This window comes from Lacerta agilis, chromosome 1 (assembly GCF_009819535.1).
Source record: "Lacerta agilis isolate rLacAgi1 chromosome 1, rLacAgi1.pri, whole genome shotgun sequence".
Classification (NCBI taxonomy): domain Eukaryota; kingdom Metazoa; phylum Chordata; class Lepidosauria; order Squamata; family Lacertidae; genus Lacerta; species Lacerta agilis.
In genome coordinates this window covers 69,912,859-69,931,401 of record NC_046312.1, presented here as the reverse complement: position 1 = coordinate 69,931,401, position 18,543 = coordinate 69,912,859, and the positions used below count along the sequence as shown (strand labels likewise).

The 18,543-nt window shown below is 38.9% G+C and overlaps 2 protein-coding genes and 1 non-coding gene across 5 annotated transcripts in view; all 3 read left to right on the top strand.

Moving 5' to 3' along the window:
* PIK3C2A (phosphatidylinositol-4-phosphate 3-kinase catalytic subunit type 2 alpha) overlaps positions 1-7,959 on the top strand; it is a 47,915-nt gene extending 39,956 nt beyond the window's left edge. For all 3 annotated transcript variants that reach the window (XM_033153710.1, XM_033153700.1, XM_033153719.1), the window contains exons 28-33: positions 140-264; positions 1,385-1,502; positions 1,596-1,677; positions 2,501-2,610; positions 2,815-2,940; positions 4,642-7,959. In XM_033153710.1, the coding sequence (XP_033009601.1) occupies positions 140-264; positions 1,385-1,502; positions 1,596-1,677; positions 2,501-2,610; positions 2,815-2,940; positions 4,642-4,824 (744 nt within the window). In that variant the 3' untranslated portion in view covers positions 4,825-7,959. The remainder of the gene's footprint in view (positions 1-139; positions 265-1,384; positions 1,503-1,595; positions 1,678-2,500; positions 2,611-2,814; positions 2,941-4,641) is intronic.
* Positions 7,960-13,874: 5,915 nt separating this feature from the next.
* On the top strand, positions 13,875-18,043 carry RPS13 (ribosomal protein S13). The gene is made up of 6 exons (XM_033153689.1): positions 13,875-13,987; positions 14,656-14,704; positions 16,158-16,236; positions 16,762-16,931; positions 17,133-17,233; positions 17,858-18,043. The coding sequence occupies exons 1-6, from the start codon at positions 13,965-13,967 to the stop codon at positions 17,889-17,891; spliced, it is 456 nt and encodes a 151-aa protein (XP_033009580.1). The 5' UTR covers positions 13,875-13,964; the 3' UTR covers positions 17,892-18,043.
* On the top strand, positions 17,671-17,764 carry LOC117061701. Its single transcript, XR_004428128.1, has one exon. It is a non-coding gene; the product is annotated as a small nucleolar RNA SNORD14 (small nucleolar RNA).
* Positions 18,044-18,543: the final 500 nt, after the last annotated feature.

Below are 18,543 nucleotides of genomic sequence, written 5' to 3'. Positions count from 1 at the left end.
TTGTGTGTTTACACTCGTGAGACAATGGCACTATCTCTTTGCTTTCTTTTGTTGGATGATGGGAAATATATAAAATAAAATAACTGTGTGTGTGTGTTTGTTTTAAGTTACTAAAGTGTGTTCCTTTCTGATTTGGCAGATCTATGTTGTCAGGGTTTTAAGAGAGGGGCAAAGTGAACCCACATTCATTTTTCGGACATTTGATGAATTCCAGGAATTCCACAACAAGCTTGGCATCCTATTTCCTCTTTGGAAATTACCAGGGTAGGTTCCTGAAAACTCAATTAAATATAAACAAAATAATTTGAAATCCACTGAGCTTTCATGTGTTGCAACAATTAAATTTTCTCAGTAACCTTAAAACCTATAAAGTGGACATAGCAATCGTTCAGCATAGCCATAGCCTTTCCTGTGGAAAGGCTGAAAGAACTGAGGCTCACTTCTTGGGATTATCCACAAGTGAGGTGTGAAAGTTAACCTTTTATGAAATATATTTCCCCATGTATGCAGTACTCTTAAATTCCAGGAGCTGGGCTGTGAGTATACAACACTGTTGTAACTGCCTCTGAAGGAAAGTATCAAAGGAGGATATAGAACAGTCACTGTAGTTCCATAGCCCTAAAGCCTTCACTTATTTCAGTATCTCCTTGGGTGCTGTTGAGCTTTTTACTTTTTCTAAGTAGTAGCTTCTCCCTGAAACAAACTGTATTTCACAACTCATTTTTTAATTAGGAAAAGAGTATCATTTTAAATTAGTCTAAAATTCTGCCTGGGTCAGAGTGGTATACAATTTTCTGGGATTAAGGATATGGTGTGTCAGATTGACTCAAAGGACATTATAGTAACATACTAAGGGTAACATGCAGTGCTGGTCATTCACCATTAATTTCAGCAGGTCTGTTCTGAATATGACATAGATGTCACACATAGAACTTTGACTAGTAGTAGCTATTAATTGTTGCTCATTTCTCTTGAGTGATGCAGGCACATGAGAATTGTATTTTCTGTATTTGTCATATTGTTTCTGAAAGGGACTATAACAGTTGATGGTGCTTGAGTATTTGCTTTCAGTGATTTTAGAAAAGGGAGAGGGGACAGAAGGGTGGAAAATATTTCCTTGGAGCATGTGTATTGCCATGTTACCTTATACTTGGAGTAGTACTCTTGATATAGTAACAAATACTGGACAGCTGACAACAGTATAATTTGGAGTGTTCCTTCAGTTCTATTGTAAGATTGCACTAGCTTTTGGACCAACTCATAGATTATACCAGTATCTTGTCTTACAGTCTTGAAGTATTTGTTTACTTCAGCAAAAATTAAATACTGATTGTTTCTACTTACTCTTCTTATTAATGTTGTGTTCATTGTATCTAAATTGCAGCTTTCCTAATAAGATGGTTTTAGGAAGAACACATATAAAGGATGTAGCAGCCAAAAGGAAGGTGGAACTGAACAGCTACATACAAAGTTTAATGAATGCATCTGCAGACGTTTCGGAGGTAATTCTACAAAGTAATATAAACATCATTGTTTTAATTCCTTTATGTTGGGTACAGTCACCTCATAATAACATTTTGTCTTTCCAAATCTAGTGTGATCTTGTTTATACATTCTTTCATCCCATACTTCGTGATGAAAAAGCTGAAGGAATAGATGGAATAGCTAAGTGTACAGGTAAGAATATCGCTTTTAAAGAAGAAAAGGCAACTTGGATCACTGTGTCCTGAAAAGTGAAAATATTTGTGTAGTTACATTCTATCAAGCACAAAAAGGAAAAATCATAAAGGCAGGAGGACAACTGTATTGAACTAGTTATTGAACATTGCAATCATTTCTTCTCTCCCCCCTCGTTTTTCCTAGCACACAAATCAATAATTCAGAGCGAGTGAATAAAAATATTTACCTGTTTAAAGTGTCCTTGGAAGAGAATGTATTTCAAAACATCTATATTTGAGGTTTTTTTTTTCTTTTTCTATTTTAAAATACAAGTTCAATGATTTTTGTGTGCTGGTTTTCTTCTGCCCCCCTTTTTTGCTTCCTTTCTTATTTTATATTTAATAGAAGAACGAGCAAATAGAATATATTTCAACAAATGTCACATTTGTCATTTTGCCAAAGAACTCCACCCATGAATAAATGTCTCCCTTCTAGACTCACCTGTAATTTAAGCTCTGTGGGAAATTATAAACCACAAACAGATTGGTATGAAGTGGTGAAAGTTTTTGATGGAGAGGAGGTGAATTTGTTATCTAATAAAGTGTGTGTGATTTGTCCAGTGGGTTTTGTGGAGTTCGCTCTATTTTGTCACTGTCTCCTCAATGACAGTTTGCTGGATTCATCTCTGATAGTAATGTGACATTACATGTTGTCACTTCTAGTAGTCAGAACTCCATAAACTAGCCTCTGTGGGAAAAGGGAATGACAAGTGCACAGGTTAGATAATGTTCTGACTATGGAATATAGAGGAAATTACCATTCTTCCTTTTCTTTTTTTAAGATGTGAGCCCTTCAAGTCCTACCTCGGGCAAAGTAGGAGGAGAAGTTAAACTATCTATCTCCTATAGAAACAGCACTCTGTTTATCATGGTGATGCACATAAAGGATCTGGTATGTACAAAGCTGGAAAATGCATATGATAGTTCATAGTAGATTTTGGTGACAATTAGTTTGCTCTTTCCAACAGTTATTTCTAAGGGTATGATCCCTATGATAAAAATCCCTGTGTTATTTAAACAGCAACATCAGTGTCTTACATTATTTCAGTATGGTTGATGGTTGTTCCTTAAACCAGAAATGTGCTCTCATTCTCAGGTGACTGACGATGGCACAGACCCAAATCCATATGTGAAAACATACCTGCTTCCGGACATACATAAAACCTCTAAACGGAAAACCAAGATATCACGGAAAACAAGAAATCCAACATTCAATGAAATGGTAAGCTGAAATAAGCTATGCATAATATTTGTTGGCTTTTAAAAGCAAATCCATATTACATAGATATAACTGATGGAACACATCAGAATTGAATTGCCCCAGTGGGAGTAAGAAACATACTATAAATCACATCTGTCCTGCAGCTGCCATAACCCATGCTGTATGAAACAGCTTGGGGTCAGGATATATATATGCCTGGCTGTGCAATTTTCCAATTGCTTTTACATTCCAAGATGCCTTAAGCTGTTAAGAGAAGTCTAACACCTTTTCAGGATGGCTAGTTTGGATCACAGAAAGTGCTTTTCTCTCATATCCCAGTTAACCATGGTGCAACTCTCTGATAACAGGGAATTATTTCAAAAATTGGGGTTAGCTTTATCCTTGAAAGCACTGTATCCCTGTTTATGAATTTGGAGTGGGAGAGGAGAGCCTCTTCTAAAATATTTTCTTCAAGCAAGAATCCAGTGCCAGGATTTTTCCAGAAAATCTGCCTTTACTGAGTCATTTCTAAAATGCTCCCATCCAAGAATACATTAAAGCCAAACTAGCCTCTTTTAAAAAATTATTCTTCTCAATCTTCTGAATGTTAGTTAAAACAACGGAATATGAAATTGGGAGTGAAGGTAGGGAAGGAACTTTCCAAGTCCAATTTTAAAGCTAATTTATACAAGCTTGTTTTCAGTAGAAAGCTTTGATCAAATCACTGAGGTCTTAAATTGTACACATTTGGGGAGGGTGAGTAAACTCAATTTGGTTCAATGGTATGTACTTCTGAGTAGATATCCTAAAGATTGCAAAAGGCTTGTGCTGGCAATCTGGTGATCCTTGTACATTCCTTTTCCTCTTTCTTTCTTTCTTTCTTTCTTTCTTTCTTTCTTTCTTCCTCTCTCTCTCTCTCCTGTCCCTCAACCCCAAGAAATCTCTTCTGCCTAAGGGGTGGCAGACACTAACTGCATTTAAGCTAAGATATTAGAATATTTGTGAACAATCTTTGACAGCAAATAGGTCAATAGCTAATTGAAGAATTTTTAATCTAATATAGGTGGACATCTAAATCCATATATTCACAGCTGAATGAAACATTCCAGTTCAGCAGATATATTTATGGATTAATCTAAGGGTGTGCCCACAATTACAGATGTTCCCACATGATGATAATCTGTTGAGTGGGGATTTAAAATGAATGCAGACACTTGCTGTTGTAATCCCAGGGGGTGCAGATGGGAAGTGTGTGCATGGAAATCAGGAACATGTAACTATGTTGACGTTGTCCCTTTCCAACTTTCATCACTAATTAAACTATTGCCCTTCAAAGAGCAGATGCTAGTTCAGAGAGTGGAATGTTTTGAAACATAAATTAATGAGCATATTCCAGTATTTAATAAAAGGATTTAATAAACAAAAAACAAAACCAACACCATTCCCACTCCGAGTGAATGAATGAAGGTCAAAAGAAATACCTTAAAAACATACATTTGTGTTCAGGTACCATATACCTATCTTCTATGGAAGATGGAGGCAGAAGGTTGCCTCAGGCACCCAGCAAATGGTAATAAGCCTAGGACTAGAAAGTACAAGATGTATTCTGTACAGGGATCTGTCTTACTCAGCATGGGTTTTTGTAACTTAATCCTGGATGTTTTGTAAATAAACTGTCTTCGCTTTCATTGTTTATAAATTACTGTGTTTTTTTATATATAGCTTGTATACAGTGGATATAGCAAAGAGACCCTAAAGCAAAGGGAACTTCAGCTAAGTGTGCTCAGCGCTGAATCGCTACGTGAGAACTTTTTCCTGGGTGGTGTCACACTCTCCTTAAAGGAATTTAACTTGAACAAGGAGACTGTCAACTGGTATCGACTTGCTGCTGTACCATATTTGTGAACCTGGCAGCTGAGAGAGGTGAAAATAAGAACAGAATTGAAAAAACTCAACTTCACCCGTATTTGGTCACTTTTTCCTACTTGAAGATAACTCACACACTTTAACATAAAACATGGCAATTTGGCAGATTGCTGTTGGACCAGCCTTCACAAAGTTTAAACAGGACTTCTGGAAAACCAGCTCTGCTTCATGCTTTTACTGTAATAATATCCAAGCATTGCTGTAAATGAATTGTATAAATTTAATATCTGTGGATAATGAAGTTATAAACCTTGACTAGATGTTCCAAATTAAATCTAAGGGGTGTTTTGTTTTTTTAATTAAAAAAATAGATTAGATTCAGTCACATTTAAATTGCTTGCCTGTTGATATATTGGAAGCTTGCTTTATGCTGCTGTTATCGGACACAGTACCATGTCAAAAAATAACAAAGTAAAAAAAGATTGCTCCTTGTCAGAAAAGAGTTAGTGGCTGCACAAACTGTCAAAAGGGAGATTTAAACAGACAGCTGGAGATACTCCTTAGTGAACATTTGGACTCATTAAATCTCTTTGAGGCTATTATCAGAATGAGTGCAGTAATGGAAGTAATAAACAATGGTGCCTTATTTTGTCATTCAGCTGCTGCTTATACCTCATTTCTGATAATTGTTTCTAAAACACTTTTTTTATCCAGCTTGAATGAATGTTTGCTCACATGGCTTGCTATATAAATACTTCATTCAACATTCCTCCCCCCTTTTAAGTTTATTCAGCTTCCTTAAGTCAAACTCAGATGGCACCAAAATGTTAAATGCTTATCCAGTTGACTTTGATAATTTTTGTGTGCCCTTAAGTTATACCTTGATAAACTGCCACATTAAGATGTACGTTGAAGCTATTTTATGCCATGGTTTGCTGCATAGCACATATATTTCCAGAAAGTAAATGTTATGGGTTGGGTTATGCATTATTTGGTAGGGATTTGAGATTCCGTTTCCAGGTCACTTTAAAGAGCAAAAGAGCATAGTATCAGCTGCCGGTTGAGAATAAGTTGCACTAGAAACTTTGGGTGATGTGATTGGGCACAATAACAGTTTTTCAGTCTATGAGCACTAAAAGAGTAATCCAAGCACCTTATTCACTCCAGTAGAAATTGACTTGCTGAAATGCGTGGAAGATGTTCTGCACCACCTTTTAGTGGATTGCACTCTGAATCCACTGATTTTAATTGTATTCTAGTTTTCTACATTTGTGTGATACTTAAGGATAGGTTGCTATAAATAAAATTTACTAACTGGTAAAACGAATATTTTAAAAAGCTGATGTAGGAAGTGTTTAGATTGCACCATGGCCAATATCCAGCATTCGCCATACTTTGAATATGCCCAGTGAAATCAATGGACTCATAATTTAAGTCCCATTAATTTGATTGGGTCTACTTTGAGCATGACCTAGTTGGATATCACCTGATACATTTAAAGCTAAAGCCCAAATACTTCTGAATAAAGCTGATCTCTCAACTGTCCATAATAATGAGCTTAAAGCAAAATTATGCAATGATAAATGAGGATAAAGTAGACAATGACAATCTTTATTGCTGGGCAACTGAACTAAAATGTGATCTAATTTATTTACCCTAAAGCATAGTGAGGTCTCCATTTTTGGACCTAATACTAAAAAGTGCAGGGGAGAAATGGGAATAACATTTTGCTGCCTGAAATATTTGTGGTCCAATTGTAATTGTATTTCTCAGTGTCAAATTACATTGTGGCTAACAAAAGCTACTTGAGGTTTAAAAAGTCCTGGTTTTATTAGCTTTGAGTTCAGTATGTAAATAATAACCTATATAGTAAATAGAATAAACTAACTAGATTGTATTTCCTGCTCACTTGATGCTTTTTGAGATGCATTCCATTTCATCAATAGAACCACAACCAGACAGGAAAGTAGACTACTGTTTTTGTGAAACGTTCCATTGAATTACTGGAAGCAATATGTACTGCTTTTTTGCAGTCTGCTAATAGAGCACAGTATGTTACAGCACAAAACATTAAAAAGACTCTTGGCTGGATGCTGGTTAGAATATGTATGCTATCATATGGTAGCATTTGCCAGTGTTTGTCTATGCCTGTGCCTTTGCCCACCTTCACCACTTTTCAAAATAAAGTACACGTTGGTAGATCCTTAAACTGATTTTCATTTAACATTAAAAACTGTAGAGGAACAACATTAATTTTGCATCTCTTGAATTATTTATAGTGGTGTGATACACAACAGATGATTATCTTAGTTTGGTATACACAAAAGGGGAGGAGGGAATAATTGGGTTAACATTTAACACTTTCGTGATTTTAAAATGTGGTCTTAATGGCATTTTATACATTGTTAATCAAAGAAAATCTTATGCAACATGTATGGACTTCAGCTAGAAAGAAAATCGTATCTATGTACTTTTGAGGAAAACAACTTGATGTAAGAAAAATGACCTCCACGTTTTCTGTACTAAATAACCTGGCTATGACTTTGCACTGAATTTTTTTAAATATTACTGCTTTTTTATGATCTACACATATATACGAACTCTTGAAAGATCTTTGATATTTCTCTATTTTTAAAATTAAAATGGTGCAGAAATCTTAGTATGTTGCCTTAAAAACCTGATTGCTTTTTCTAGGATACTATACAGTGCAGCTTTAAAATTGAAGAAATTTTATTTCTGGTATTTGCAGAGTTAGGGCACAGTATAATGCAGAGTTATGTATGCTTAAACTCATTTACACCAATGGGCTTAAGTCTGTTTGTTTTAGATTGTAGCCTATGCATGTTACATGGAGGAAAACTATTCAGGCAATATAGCACCATTCTCACAATCCATAGGAATTTAATTTCCTTCTGTGCTTTGTACTCTCATACTGTGACTAAAAAAAGTATGGCAAAGGTTCATAGATAATGAAATGCATTGGGAGCAAATGTAGAAGTTTGCCTTGAATTGTCTATTTATCTGTAAGAACCAAATACTTCCATTTATATTACACTGATAGCTAATAAGGATGTACAGTACAGTATTTCTATCAGTATCCTAACCCATAATATGTGGGTTAAATGTGACTCCATAACTGTCCTACAATTACATTAAACACTATTCTGGAATAAATAACGTATTGCCTCTTTTTCTACAAACACTGTGGTATGTGTGCGTAGGGAAGTAGAAAAACAAACACAAGCTACAAAATTAATGTTGGGGCCTTGTAATAGATTTTACTATTACCCATTCACTTAGCAAAGCTTAAATTCTCTGTTGTTTGCTATTAGCAAATTCTATGTGTTTGGCTACTACTTGTGTCTGGTTTGAAGTGCAAAACTCAAAAGCCACTGCATTTTCTGGAGTTGGTGGTTCTACAGCTCAAATAAGTCTGAGGGCACCTTTAAAATTTCACCAGCTTAAGAGTGCAGAGCTGCTATATTTTCCTTTTCTGCAGAAAATGTAGAACAGCATTTGGTCACATTTTAAAAATTACTATTATCTTTATTTCACTACACCTGGCTGATTTTTGGCAACAGCACACAAAGCAGATACTCTCAGGAATTCACACAGTATGTTGGCTGGGTTTGCAAAACTGATGGCAGTTCTTTGTGTGCTTGGGATTTTATTTAAAACCATGCTGCCATTGGGCTGAAATTGGAGGGGAGAGACTCTATCAGGCAAGGCATCTCTCCACCTGCCTTGCCCCACTGCCTGGCCCTGGAAGTCCTCATAAGGGAGCTGCTCCTGGAGGAAGAACTGTGAGGGGAGAGACTTCCATCAGGCAAGGCCTCCTTCCACCTGCCTTGCCCCACCCTCTAGTCTCTGCTCAATTTGTATTGTATTTTATGTACTGTGGCTTGCCATTGTTTTATTGATTATAGTTTAGAAATTATTTATTGTAACGAGTGGATTTCTGTTTAACTTTTATATGTTATTATTATTTAATACTATTCTAATGATTGATGAATGTTATTTTTTAATGTAGGTTGGTTATTTTAAAGTTTTGTTTTATTATCACATTTTTGTATTGCATTAGATTGTTATAAGATGTACATTTTTTGTTTCTCTAGCTTATAAACTGCCTTTAGTATTGTAAGATAGAAAGACGGTATAGAAATTAAAAATGATGGTGGTGGTGGATGTGGAAGAGGCTTCCTACCCTTTTTTCTTTGTGCTGTTTTCTGCTGAATAGCATCTCCACTCACTGCTTTTACTTCCTAAGTGATTGTAAAAAAGTATAGCTATTTTCTGCAGAAAAGGAAAATAGTCAAGAAAAACAGTTTCATGTCAAAAGTACATCACTTGAACATGCTCACTTCTGTCAAGCATAACAGCTGCCATTCACTAGAGTTTGCCTCTTTGTAATGTCAAATATAGTCTTGATTAAAACAAAATCGAAAATTCTTTCTAGTAGCACCTTAGAGACCAACTGAGTTTGTTCCTGGTATGAGCTTTCGTGTGCATGCACACTTCTTCAGATACACTGAAACAGAAGTCACCAGATCCTTAAATATAGTGGGGGAGTGGGGAGGGGTATTACTCAGAAGGGTGGTGGGAATGGGTGATAGGCTGATAAGTGTGGAAAACCTGTTGACGACTCTAAACGGCTGCAATTAGTCTTGCAGGGAAGGGGTGAGATGGCTAAAGATGGCTTTGTTATGTATAATGAGATAAGAATCCAATGTCTTTGTTCAAACCAGGTTTCTCCATGGTTTTAAGTTTGGTGATTAGTTGCAATTCAGCCACTTCTCTTTCCAGTCTATTTCTGAAATTTCTTTGTATTAAGACAGCTACTTTGAGATCTTTTATAGAATGTCCTGGGAGATTGAAGTGTTCTCCTACTGGTTTCTCTGTCTTGTGATTCCTGATATCAGATTTATGTCCATTTATCCTTTGGCGTAGGGTTTGGCCTGTTTGTCCAATATAGAGAGCTGAAGGGCACTGTTGGCATTTGATTGCATACACAATGTTGGAAGATGAGCAATTAAATAGTCCTGAGATGGTGTGTTTGATGTTGTTGGGACCAGTAATGGTGTTATCCGGGTTTATGTGGCAGCAAAGTTGGCATCTGGGTTTATTGCAGGCTCTGGTACCAGTGTCCATGTTGAGTCCTGTTTTTGTATTATTGTGGGTGAGGAGCTGTTTGAGATTGGGTGGCTGTTTGTATGCGATGAAGGGTCTTCCTCCCAGAGCTTGAGAAAGAGAACTGTCATTGTCTAGGAGAGGTTGTAGATCTCTGATGATGCGTTGTACTGTTTTAACTTGGGAGCTGTATGTGATGACTAGTGGTGTTCTGTTATTTTCTTTTTTGGGTCTGTCTTGCAGCAAGTTCTCTCTGGGTATCAGTCTGGCTCTGTCGATCTGTTGTTTAACTTCATCAGGTGGATATTTTAGTTCTAAAAAGGTTTGCTGTAGATCTCTTAGGTGAGAGTCTCTGTCTGTAGAGTTGGAACAGATGCGGCTGTAACGTAGGGCCTGGCTATATACAATGGATTGTTTGGTATGTTTGGGATGGTAGCTAGAAGCATGTAGATATGTTTGTCGGTCAGTTGGTTTGCGGTATAAGGTGGTGTCTATGTGTCCATCCTGTATTTTTATAGTAGTGTCCAAAAAGTGTATTTCTTGCATAGATTGGTTCATAGTTAGGTTGATGGTGGGGTGAAAGTCATTGAATGTCTTGTGGAAGGTGTCCAGGGTCTGTTGACCATGTGTCCAGATAATAAAAATATCATCAATGTAACGCAGGTACAAGAGAGGTTTGAGTGGGTAGGAGTTTAGGAAACGTTGTTCTAAATCTGCCATGAAGATGTTGGCATACTGTGGGGCCATGCGGGTGCCCATTGCTGTGCCGTTGATCTGAAGGAACAGGTCCTCACCAAATTTGAAGTTGTTGTGGGTAAGGACAAAATGACAGAGTTTCGTAGCAAAGTCTGCTGTGGTTTTATCTGAAATGGTGTTCCTTATAGCTTGTAAACCATCGTTGTGTGGGATGTTGGTATACAGAGATTCCACAATACTATTCTAGTCACTATGGACGTGGAATCTCTGTATACCAACATCCCACACAACGATGGTTTACAAGCTATAAGGAACACTATTTCAGATAAAACCACAGCAGACTTTGCTACGAAACTCTGTCATTTTGTCCTTACCCACAACAACTTCAAATTTGGTGAGGACCTGTTCCTTCAGATCAACGGCACAGCAATGGGCACCCGCATGGCCCCACAGTATGCCAACATCTTCATGGCAGATTTAGAACAACGTTTCCTAAACTCCTACCCACTCAAACCTCTCTTGTACCTGCGTTACATTGATGATATTTTTATTATCTGGACACATGGTCAACAGACCCTGGACACCTTCCACAAGACATTCAATGACTTTCACCCCACCATCAACCTAACTATGAACCAATCTATGCAAGAAATACACTTTTTGGACACTACTATAAAAATACAGGATGGACACATAGACACCACCTTATACCGCAAACCAACTGACCGACAAACATATCTACATGCTTCTAGCTACCATCCCAAACATACCAAACAATCCATTGTATATAGCCAGGCCCTACGTTACAGCCGCATCTGTTCCAACTCTACAGACAGAGACTCTCACCTAAGAGATCTACAGCAAACCTTTTTAGAACTAAAATATCCACCTGATGAAGTTAAACAACAGATCGACAGAGCCAGACTGATACCCAGAGAGAACTTGCTGCAAGACAGACCCAAAAAAGAAAATAACAGAACACCACTAGTCATCACATACAGCTCCCAAGTTAAAACAGTACAACGCATCATCAGAGATCTACAACCTCTCCTAGACAATGACAGTTCTCTTTCTCAAGCTCTGGGAGGAAGACCCTTCATCGCATACAAACAGCCACCCAATCTCAAACAGCTCCTCACCCACAATAATACAAAAACAGGACTCAACATGGACACTGGTACCAGAGCCTGCAATAAACCCAGATGCCAACTTTGCTGCCACATAAACCCGGATAACACCATTACTGGTCCCAACAACATCAAACACACCATCTCAGGACTATTTAATTGCTCATCTTCCAACATTGTGTATGCAATCAAATGCCAACAGTGCCCTTCAGCTCTCTATATTGGACAAACAGGCCAAACCCTACGCCAAAGGATAAATGGACATAAATCTGATATCAGGAATCACAAGACAGAGAAACCAGTAGGAGAACACTTCAATCTCCCAGGACATTCTATAAAAGATCTCAAAGTAGCTGTCTTAATACAAAGAAATTTCAGAAATAGACTGGAAAGAGAAGTGGCTGAATTGCAACTAATCACCAAACTTAAAACCATGGAGAAACCTGGTTTGAACAAAGACATTGGATTCTTATCTCATTATACATAACAAAGCCATCTTTAGCCATCTCACCCCTTCCCTGCAAGACTAATTGCAGCCGTTTAGAGTCGTCAACAGGTTTTCCACACTTATCAGCCTATCACCCATTCCCACCACCCTTCTGAGTAATACCCCTCCCCACTCCCCCACTATATTTAAGGATCTGGTGACTTCTGTTTCAGTGTATCTGAAGAAGTGTGCATGCACACGAAAGCTCATACCAGGAACAAACTCAGTTGGTCTCTAAGGTGCTACTAGAAAGAATTTTCGATTTTGTTTTGACTATGGCAGACCAACACGGCTACCCACCTGTACATAGTCTTGATTGGACAAGCAGATGGTTTGCATGTTAAATATTATATTATGGATTAGTTATTGCAAAAAACATTTCCTGTAACAATAGACATGGGCCAGCACATCCAGATCTCAACGCCTTTAGATGCAAGTTTCTTTTAAAAGAAAAAATACACACACAGTAGAGCATGAGATTATTAATCTTGGGTTGTTGGCTCAAGCCCTGTGTTGGGTAAATAGAACCCTGCATTGCAGGAGGCTGGGCTGGGGTTCCAATTTTACAAGTCAATGGAAAATACTGTGCATTGTACTGTCCCTTCTGGAAACTACTGTAGGTGTCATGGTAGTGAAGTCAAGGGACTTATTACAACTCTACACATCAGTGCTCTAGCTCGGGTCAAGCCAAGGAACTCAGTTACTCTGTTTTACTATCTGCATATTTCAGATGGAGGTGGACACACACATATATATATATATATATATATATATATATATATATATATATATATATATATATATATATATATATATATATATGTGTGTGTGTGTGTGTGTATATATATATATATATATATATATATATATATATATATATATATATATACACACACACACACATATACACACACAGGGTGGGAAAACGTCACCTGAGGAAACGAGTTCTGCGCCTACTTTATTTGACTCGGAAGTACTGTCACCTCTGTAATCAACATTTGGGGGAAAACAATGTTCAGTCTGAAATATGGACATGCTATGCTGACAGTATCCATATGAAGAAATAGACCTCTCGGACACTGTGGGTCTTCTATGGAACCTGTTGCCCCATCCCTGCAAAAACAGCATAGAAGCGATCGATCCTCTGAGGGTTAAAAAGAAGCGCCCTTGGTGAACTCTAAGAAGCCCCTGACCAGGGAGAGTGTCATTTGTCACAGCAGCTGTTTCTGATATTTCGCATCACTATGAAGTGCGTAGCCTACTGAATCGTATCGATTGGTTTTGAGGAATCTGTTCTTAGTTTTGCTTATGTGCTACTGCGCTTTCGATATATAGCGATTGTAACGCTTTATGTCAATTTTTTTGAATGCCGTTACGGTACTGTATTTGAATAGCATCTGGAGGGTCGCCTGCTGTTCTCAACCGGAGCCTTTCGTCACCGAGGTGTGTAGCCAACCCCTGCTGGGATCCACTAAGGCTCTAAAAATGCCCCTTCCCGCCCGCCACTGAGCGCCCCACGCCTCCGGCTCCCTTCCCGCGAGTGCAAATAGACCGGCTACGCTGCCCCTCTAGTTTGCAGCGACCTCTATGGCTCTAGCGAAGCAAAATGGATGTCTCCAAACAAAACAGGAAACCCGAGGCGCGGCGGCCGAGCGCGTTGACGTCACTTCCGACTGCAGGAAAGGGTAGATCTGCGCGGCCGCCTCGCTTTCCTCTTCCTTTTCGCCGCCGCCGCCGCCATCATGGGTCGCATGCACGCTCCTGGGTGAGTCGTCCGCGGAGGGGGGAAAGGAGGCGAGGGCTGGGGCTCGAGGGGAGCGGGAGAGGAGGGCACTCTCTCTCTAGCGATCCTGGGACCGGGGGCAGCTGGTGGGGCCGGGCTGTGGGCTCGCGGCGCGTTGCTTCGTGGCCCTTTTCTCGGAGGCCTCGAGGAGAGCAGCCGCCTTGTCTCCCGGGTGTCCATGGCCGGCCTCGGCCTCGCTGTTCCTGGCTGACCATTAAGCTGGGGCTGGATTCTGGGGCTCATTGTGAACGGAGACGCAGGGTGGTTTTCACACTGGGCTTCCCGACTGTCTCCCGGAGAGGCCTCTGGAGTCGGGCCGCGGGAAACCGCCACGCTTGGAGACGTGGGCTCAGACTTGATTTAGTAAAAATGAAATCGTCGTGGGGAGTAGCTTTCCTCCCTCCCTCCCTTTTTATAAAACCAGAAAATAGTGGGGCTGTTGTAGTTCAAGAGGTTTTATTTTTCCATTAGTTTGACTGCACACGGTACGGTCTTGGAAGCATCACGGGTGGTCATAACATTTATGGGTTGCTGCTGCAGCAAGTTGATGACTCTGTTGGGTATCAGATAATGAGCTGCTTGTTTTCCATGTTTCCAGAAATGCATGTTTAAAACTTTATACTCATTTCCTTTGGTTTCTTTTCCTACAGGAAGGGCCTGTCCCAGTCTGCCTTGCCCTATAGGCGAAGTGTGCCCACAGTAAGTAATATCTTCAGTTGTTTGTGATCCTGCTTTGGCTTAACAAACGTGGGGAATGTATTATGGTGCACAGTCAAATAATATTCAAGTGGGTTGCCATTGTAAAAAGCTATTTTGGCCTTCAGTGTGTAGACTAAACAGTGATGCTATCATGCATTTGTCAAAGTGTCCTATTTTCTAAAAGCTCTTAGTACAGCAATGTACTCTTAAAGTGCTGCAACACTTCTGTTCAACAGGTAGTTAAATAATAGGCAAGCCTTTCCCAAATATTTATATTAATGAAGCACAATGAATTTTTTCTGTGGCTGCAACTGTTTACATTCAGTTTAGCGTGGCACTGGAAATAATTTGAAAGTCAGGTAAGAACATAAGAAGAGCCTGCTGGATCAGGCCAGTATCTTGTTCTCACAGTTGGCCACCTAGAACAGTGTTTTTCAACCACTGTTCCGCGGCACACTAGTGTGCCGCGAGATGTTGCCTGGTGTGCCGTGGGAAAAATTGTGTTTATTTGATTCCTATTCAAGAGAATTACTTTATATATAGTCAATATAGGCACAGAGTTAAATTTTTAACATTTTCTAATGGTGGTGTGCCTCATGATTTTTTTCATAAAACAAGTGTGCCCTTGCCCAAAAAAGGTTGAAAAACACCGACCTAGAAGCCTGTGGGAAACCGGCAAGCAGGATCAGAGCACAAAAGAGTATTCTCTCCTGCTGTATTTTTTAGCAAGTGGTATTCAGAAGCATGTTGCCTCTGACCATGAAGGAGGAGCAAAATCATGGTTAGTAATCATTGATGGTCTTAGACAAATTTGTATAATTGCAGGATGATACTGGCAGTTTTATTTTCAATTCCTTTCCTAATGATCCCTAACATGGTATTTGCCTTTTTCACAGCTGCCACACGCTCAGTTACTGTCTTTATCAACCTGTCTACTATGACCACAAGATTTCCTTCCTGCTCAGTCTCTGCTGGTTCAGACCCCATGAGCATATATATTGATACTCCCCACCCCCATACACACATGTGCCTCTTTACAATTGTTCACACTGAATTACTAGTTTGGAGTGGTCCTTTTAGATCTCTCTACAATTTCTTATAGTGATCCTGAACAAAACTGGTATACATTGGTACATACCGGTATGTACAATTTAAAAGCTATCAATTAAAACAAAAATGCAACATAAAACGAATAAAACAGCATAGCAGCTACTGTGATGTTACAATGCATCCTGCCACTATTTTCTGAAAATAAATGCTACAAGGATATGCATTAAGATTTAGCAGAGAGGATTGTTTGAAAGACTCCTAGACAGTTGCATTTTCTAAAACTATTGATGCTATGTAATGTATTGCATGGTTAGTGTAGTCCCAATTTGATTCTGGGTGTTAGTTTATACTACCAACATGAACTATGTGTGAACTAATCTGGATCACAATTGAATTATTACAGTGGCTCAAACTTACTTCTGATGATGTCAAAGAGCAGATCTACAAGTTGGCGAAGAAGGGCCTAACTCCCTCACAAATTGGTATGTTGAGCTAATGTACCACATTTGGCAGGTATTACTCCTGTTGGCTACATGAAGTTTTTACAGTTCTAGTTGTGTTGCTTGACTATTGCTAGTGGAGTGCTCAGATGTAGTGGTATAGCTGTATTTCTGTCTTGGGTTAAGCATATAAGTCTTAAATCATGTGTAATACATTGGATTGGAGCTGTGTGTGTGTTGCTAAATAAATATTTCAGCCCATTAAATTTCAAAGATTTCTTTGGTTTCAGCCCTCAAATTCCATTGCTTCTAAAATTTCAAGGTGTTGTGTAGTCACCATTAGGTTGAGTTTATACTTGACACACGCATCAAGTACCTGTATTTCTGAGTGTGCATAGCACTGTTTTGCTCAGGTTGCTCACTGATAACTGTTGGAAACCATTTCTTATTTCCATCAGAATAGTTCTCCCCTGTATTGACTAATGATTCCTTGGTTGAGTGAGCATTTCCAATCATAGCTGAGTTGTCTTGTATTTCTAAAAGTGTGTAATTATTTCTCTGTTTCAGGTGTGATCCTCAGGGACTCCCATGGTGTTGCCCAAGTTCGTTTTGTGACAGGCAACAAAATTCTAAGGATTCTTAAATCCAAAGGACTTGCCCCTGATCTTCCAGAAGACCTTTACCACTTGATCAAGAAGGCTGTGGCTGTCCGTAAGCATCTTGAGAGGAACCGGAAGGTAAGTAAGCTGGCCATACTCCATCCTCAAGTTTATAAAATGGGACCTGCAGTTGTTCTAAGAACAATTGCAGGAGATCATGTCTCTAGGTTGGGGAAATCCTCTATGTAAGATTTCACTGAACACCCCCTTCCCCCAGTTTCTAGTTAGTTTCTTTTGTTAAAAAGCAGTATTTATAAGAAAATTGGTTTTACCCCCTAGGATAAAGATGCCAAATTCCGTCTCATTTTGATTGAGAGCAGAATTCATAGGCTTGCTCGTTATTACAAGACCAAGAGAGTACTCCCACCTAATTGGAAGTAGTAAGTATAATTTGCTCTTGATCCTGGTGTAGAAATTTTCCTTGAAGAAAAAAAAAGTAGGCAGCAGGTTTCAGTTTTCCAACCTTATGACATTGGATGGTGGGTGGGGATAGCACTTATGCAAGGAAAGCTGCTGTCATAATGTTCTAAACCTAAAATTTCTGTTACATCTGATTTGACAATAGGCTGCCTACCTATAGGCTCAGTTTTATTTTAAAGGGTAATGTAGCCATTAAATGCAATTGGGATATGTTTCTTTAAAAGAAGTTAGCTCTTTCCAGCCCAAGTGAGTACTGTTGGCCTACAGATGCTATATATGTAGTACATCTATAATAGAATAACTTGTTAGAAATATGTGCTAATCCTGTTAACAGGTATACTAGGCTAGATTTCCTCCATAGTTCTTTAAGCATTCAGTTGCTTCATTTGCAGGTTGCTCACTGTGATGATTGTGTTCCAGACATTCGTAGTTTCCACCAGAAAGGTTTTTCCTTTTGTGTTGGTTCAGCCCTTCCTTGGATGTCTGAGTGAGCCGCTGGAATTGTCATAAAATGCCTAAATGCAGTCTTTTGGGTATTGCACTTGCCACATCTTGACATCTCTCTTTTCCCTCCCTCTTTCTAGTGAATCATCCACAGCTTCTGCTCTGGTTGCGTAAGACCTGTTCTATTCACCAAGGGATCACATTGGTCATTTTTTGTGTCCCGTGCAATGCCTCTTCAGAGAAGGATGCCGTAGAGCTGTCTTATTTAAGATCTGTGGAATAAGATGTTATCTTGACCATGCCAATAAAAATCTGTTTTTTTCCACCAGATTTGTAAAGATTTCTTAATGTAAAACGGCTTTTGTGGTGCAAATTAATTTACATGAATTGTAAGCCAGTAGTAGATTGTGGGATGGGGTACAGGTGCTTACCTTACCTCCTGGCAGGTGAGTCGCTGCAGCTTACTGAAAGAAGCAAGATGGTGGTGATGTAAATCCACCAGCATAGCTACCTGCTGCTGGTGGTGGTGGTGGTGGTGTATTTGCACCATGCGATTCTCCCTGCCATACCCTTGGTTTTTTGGTAAGCAGCAGTGACTTCCATTTCACTATCTGCTACTGTATAAGATTACAATTGAAGGATGCAAATTTTGACAATATGTATTATATTTCTTTCTAGATTGGAGAGTGTTCCATTTGCAAACTGAGTATTAATGAAATTTTGAGACTTGAATGTAAAAACAACCAATAATGGCTTCCTTCTTGCAGTTGCCTATTTCCAAGGGTTGTGCAGTTTTCCTTAAACCAGTCTTAACAGTGAATGGCTT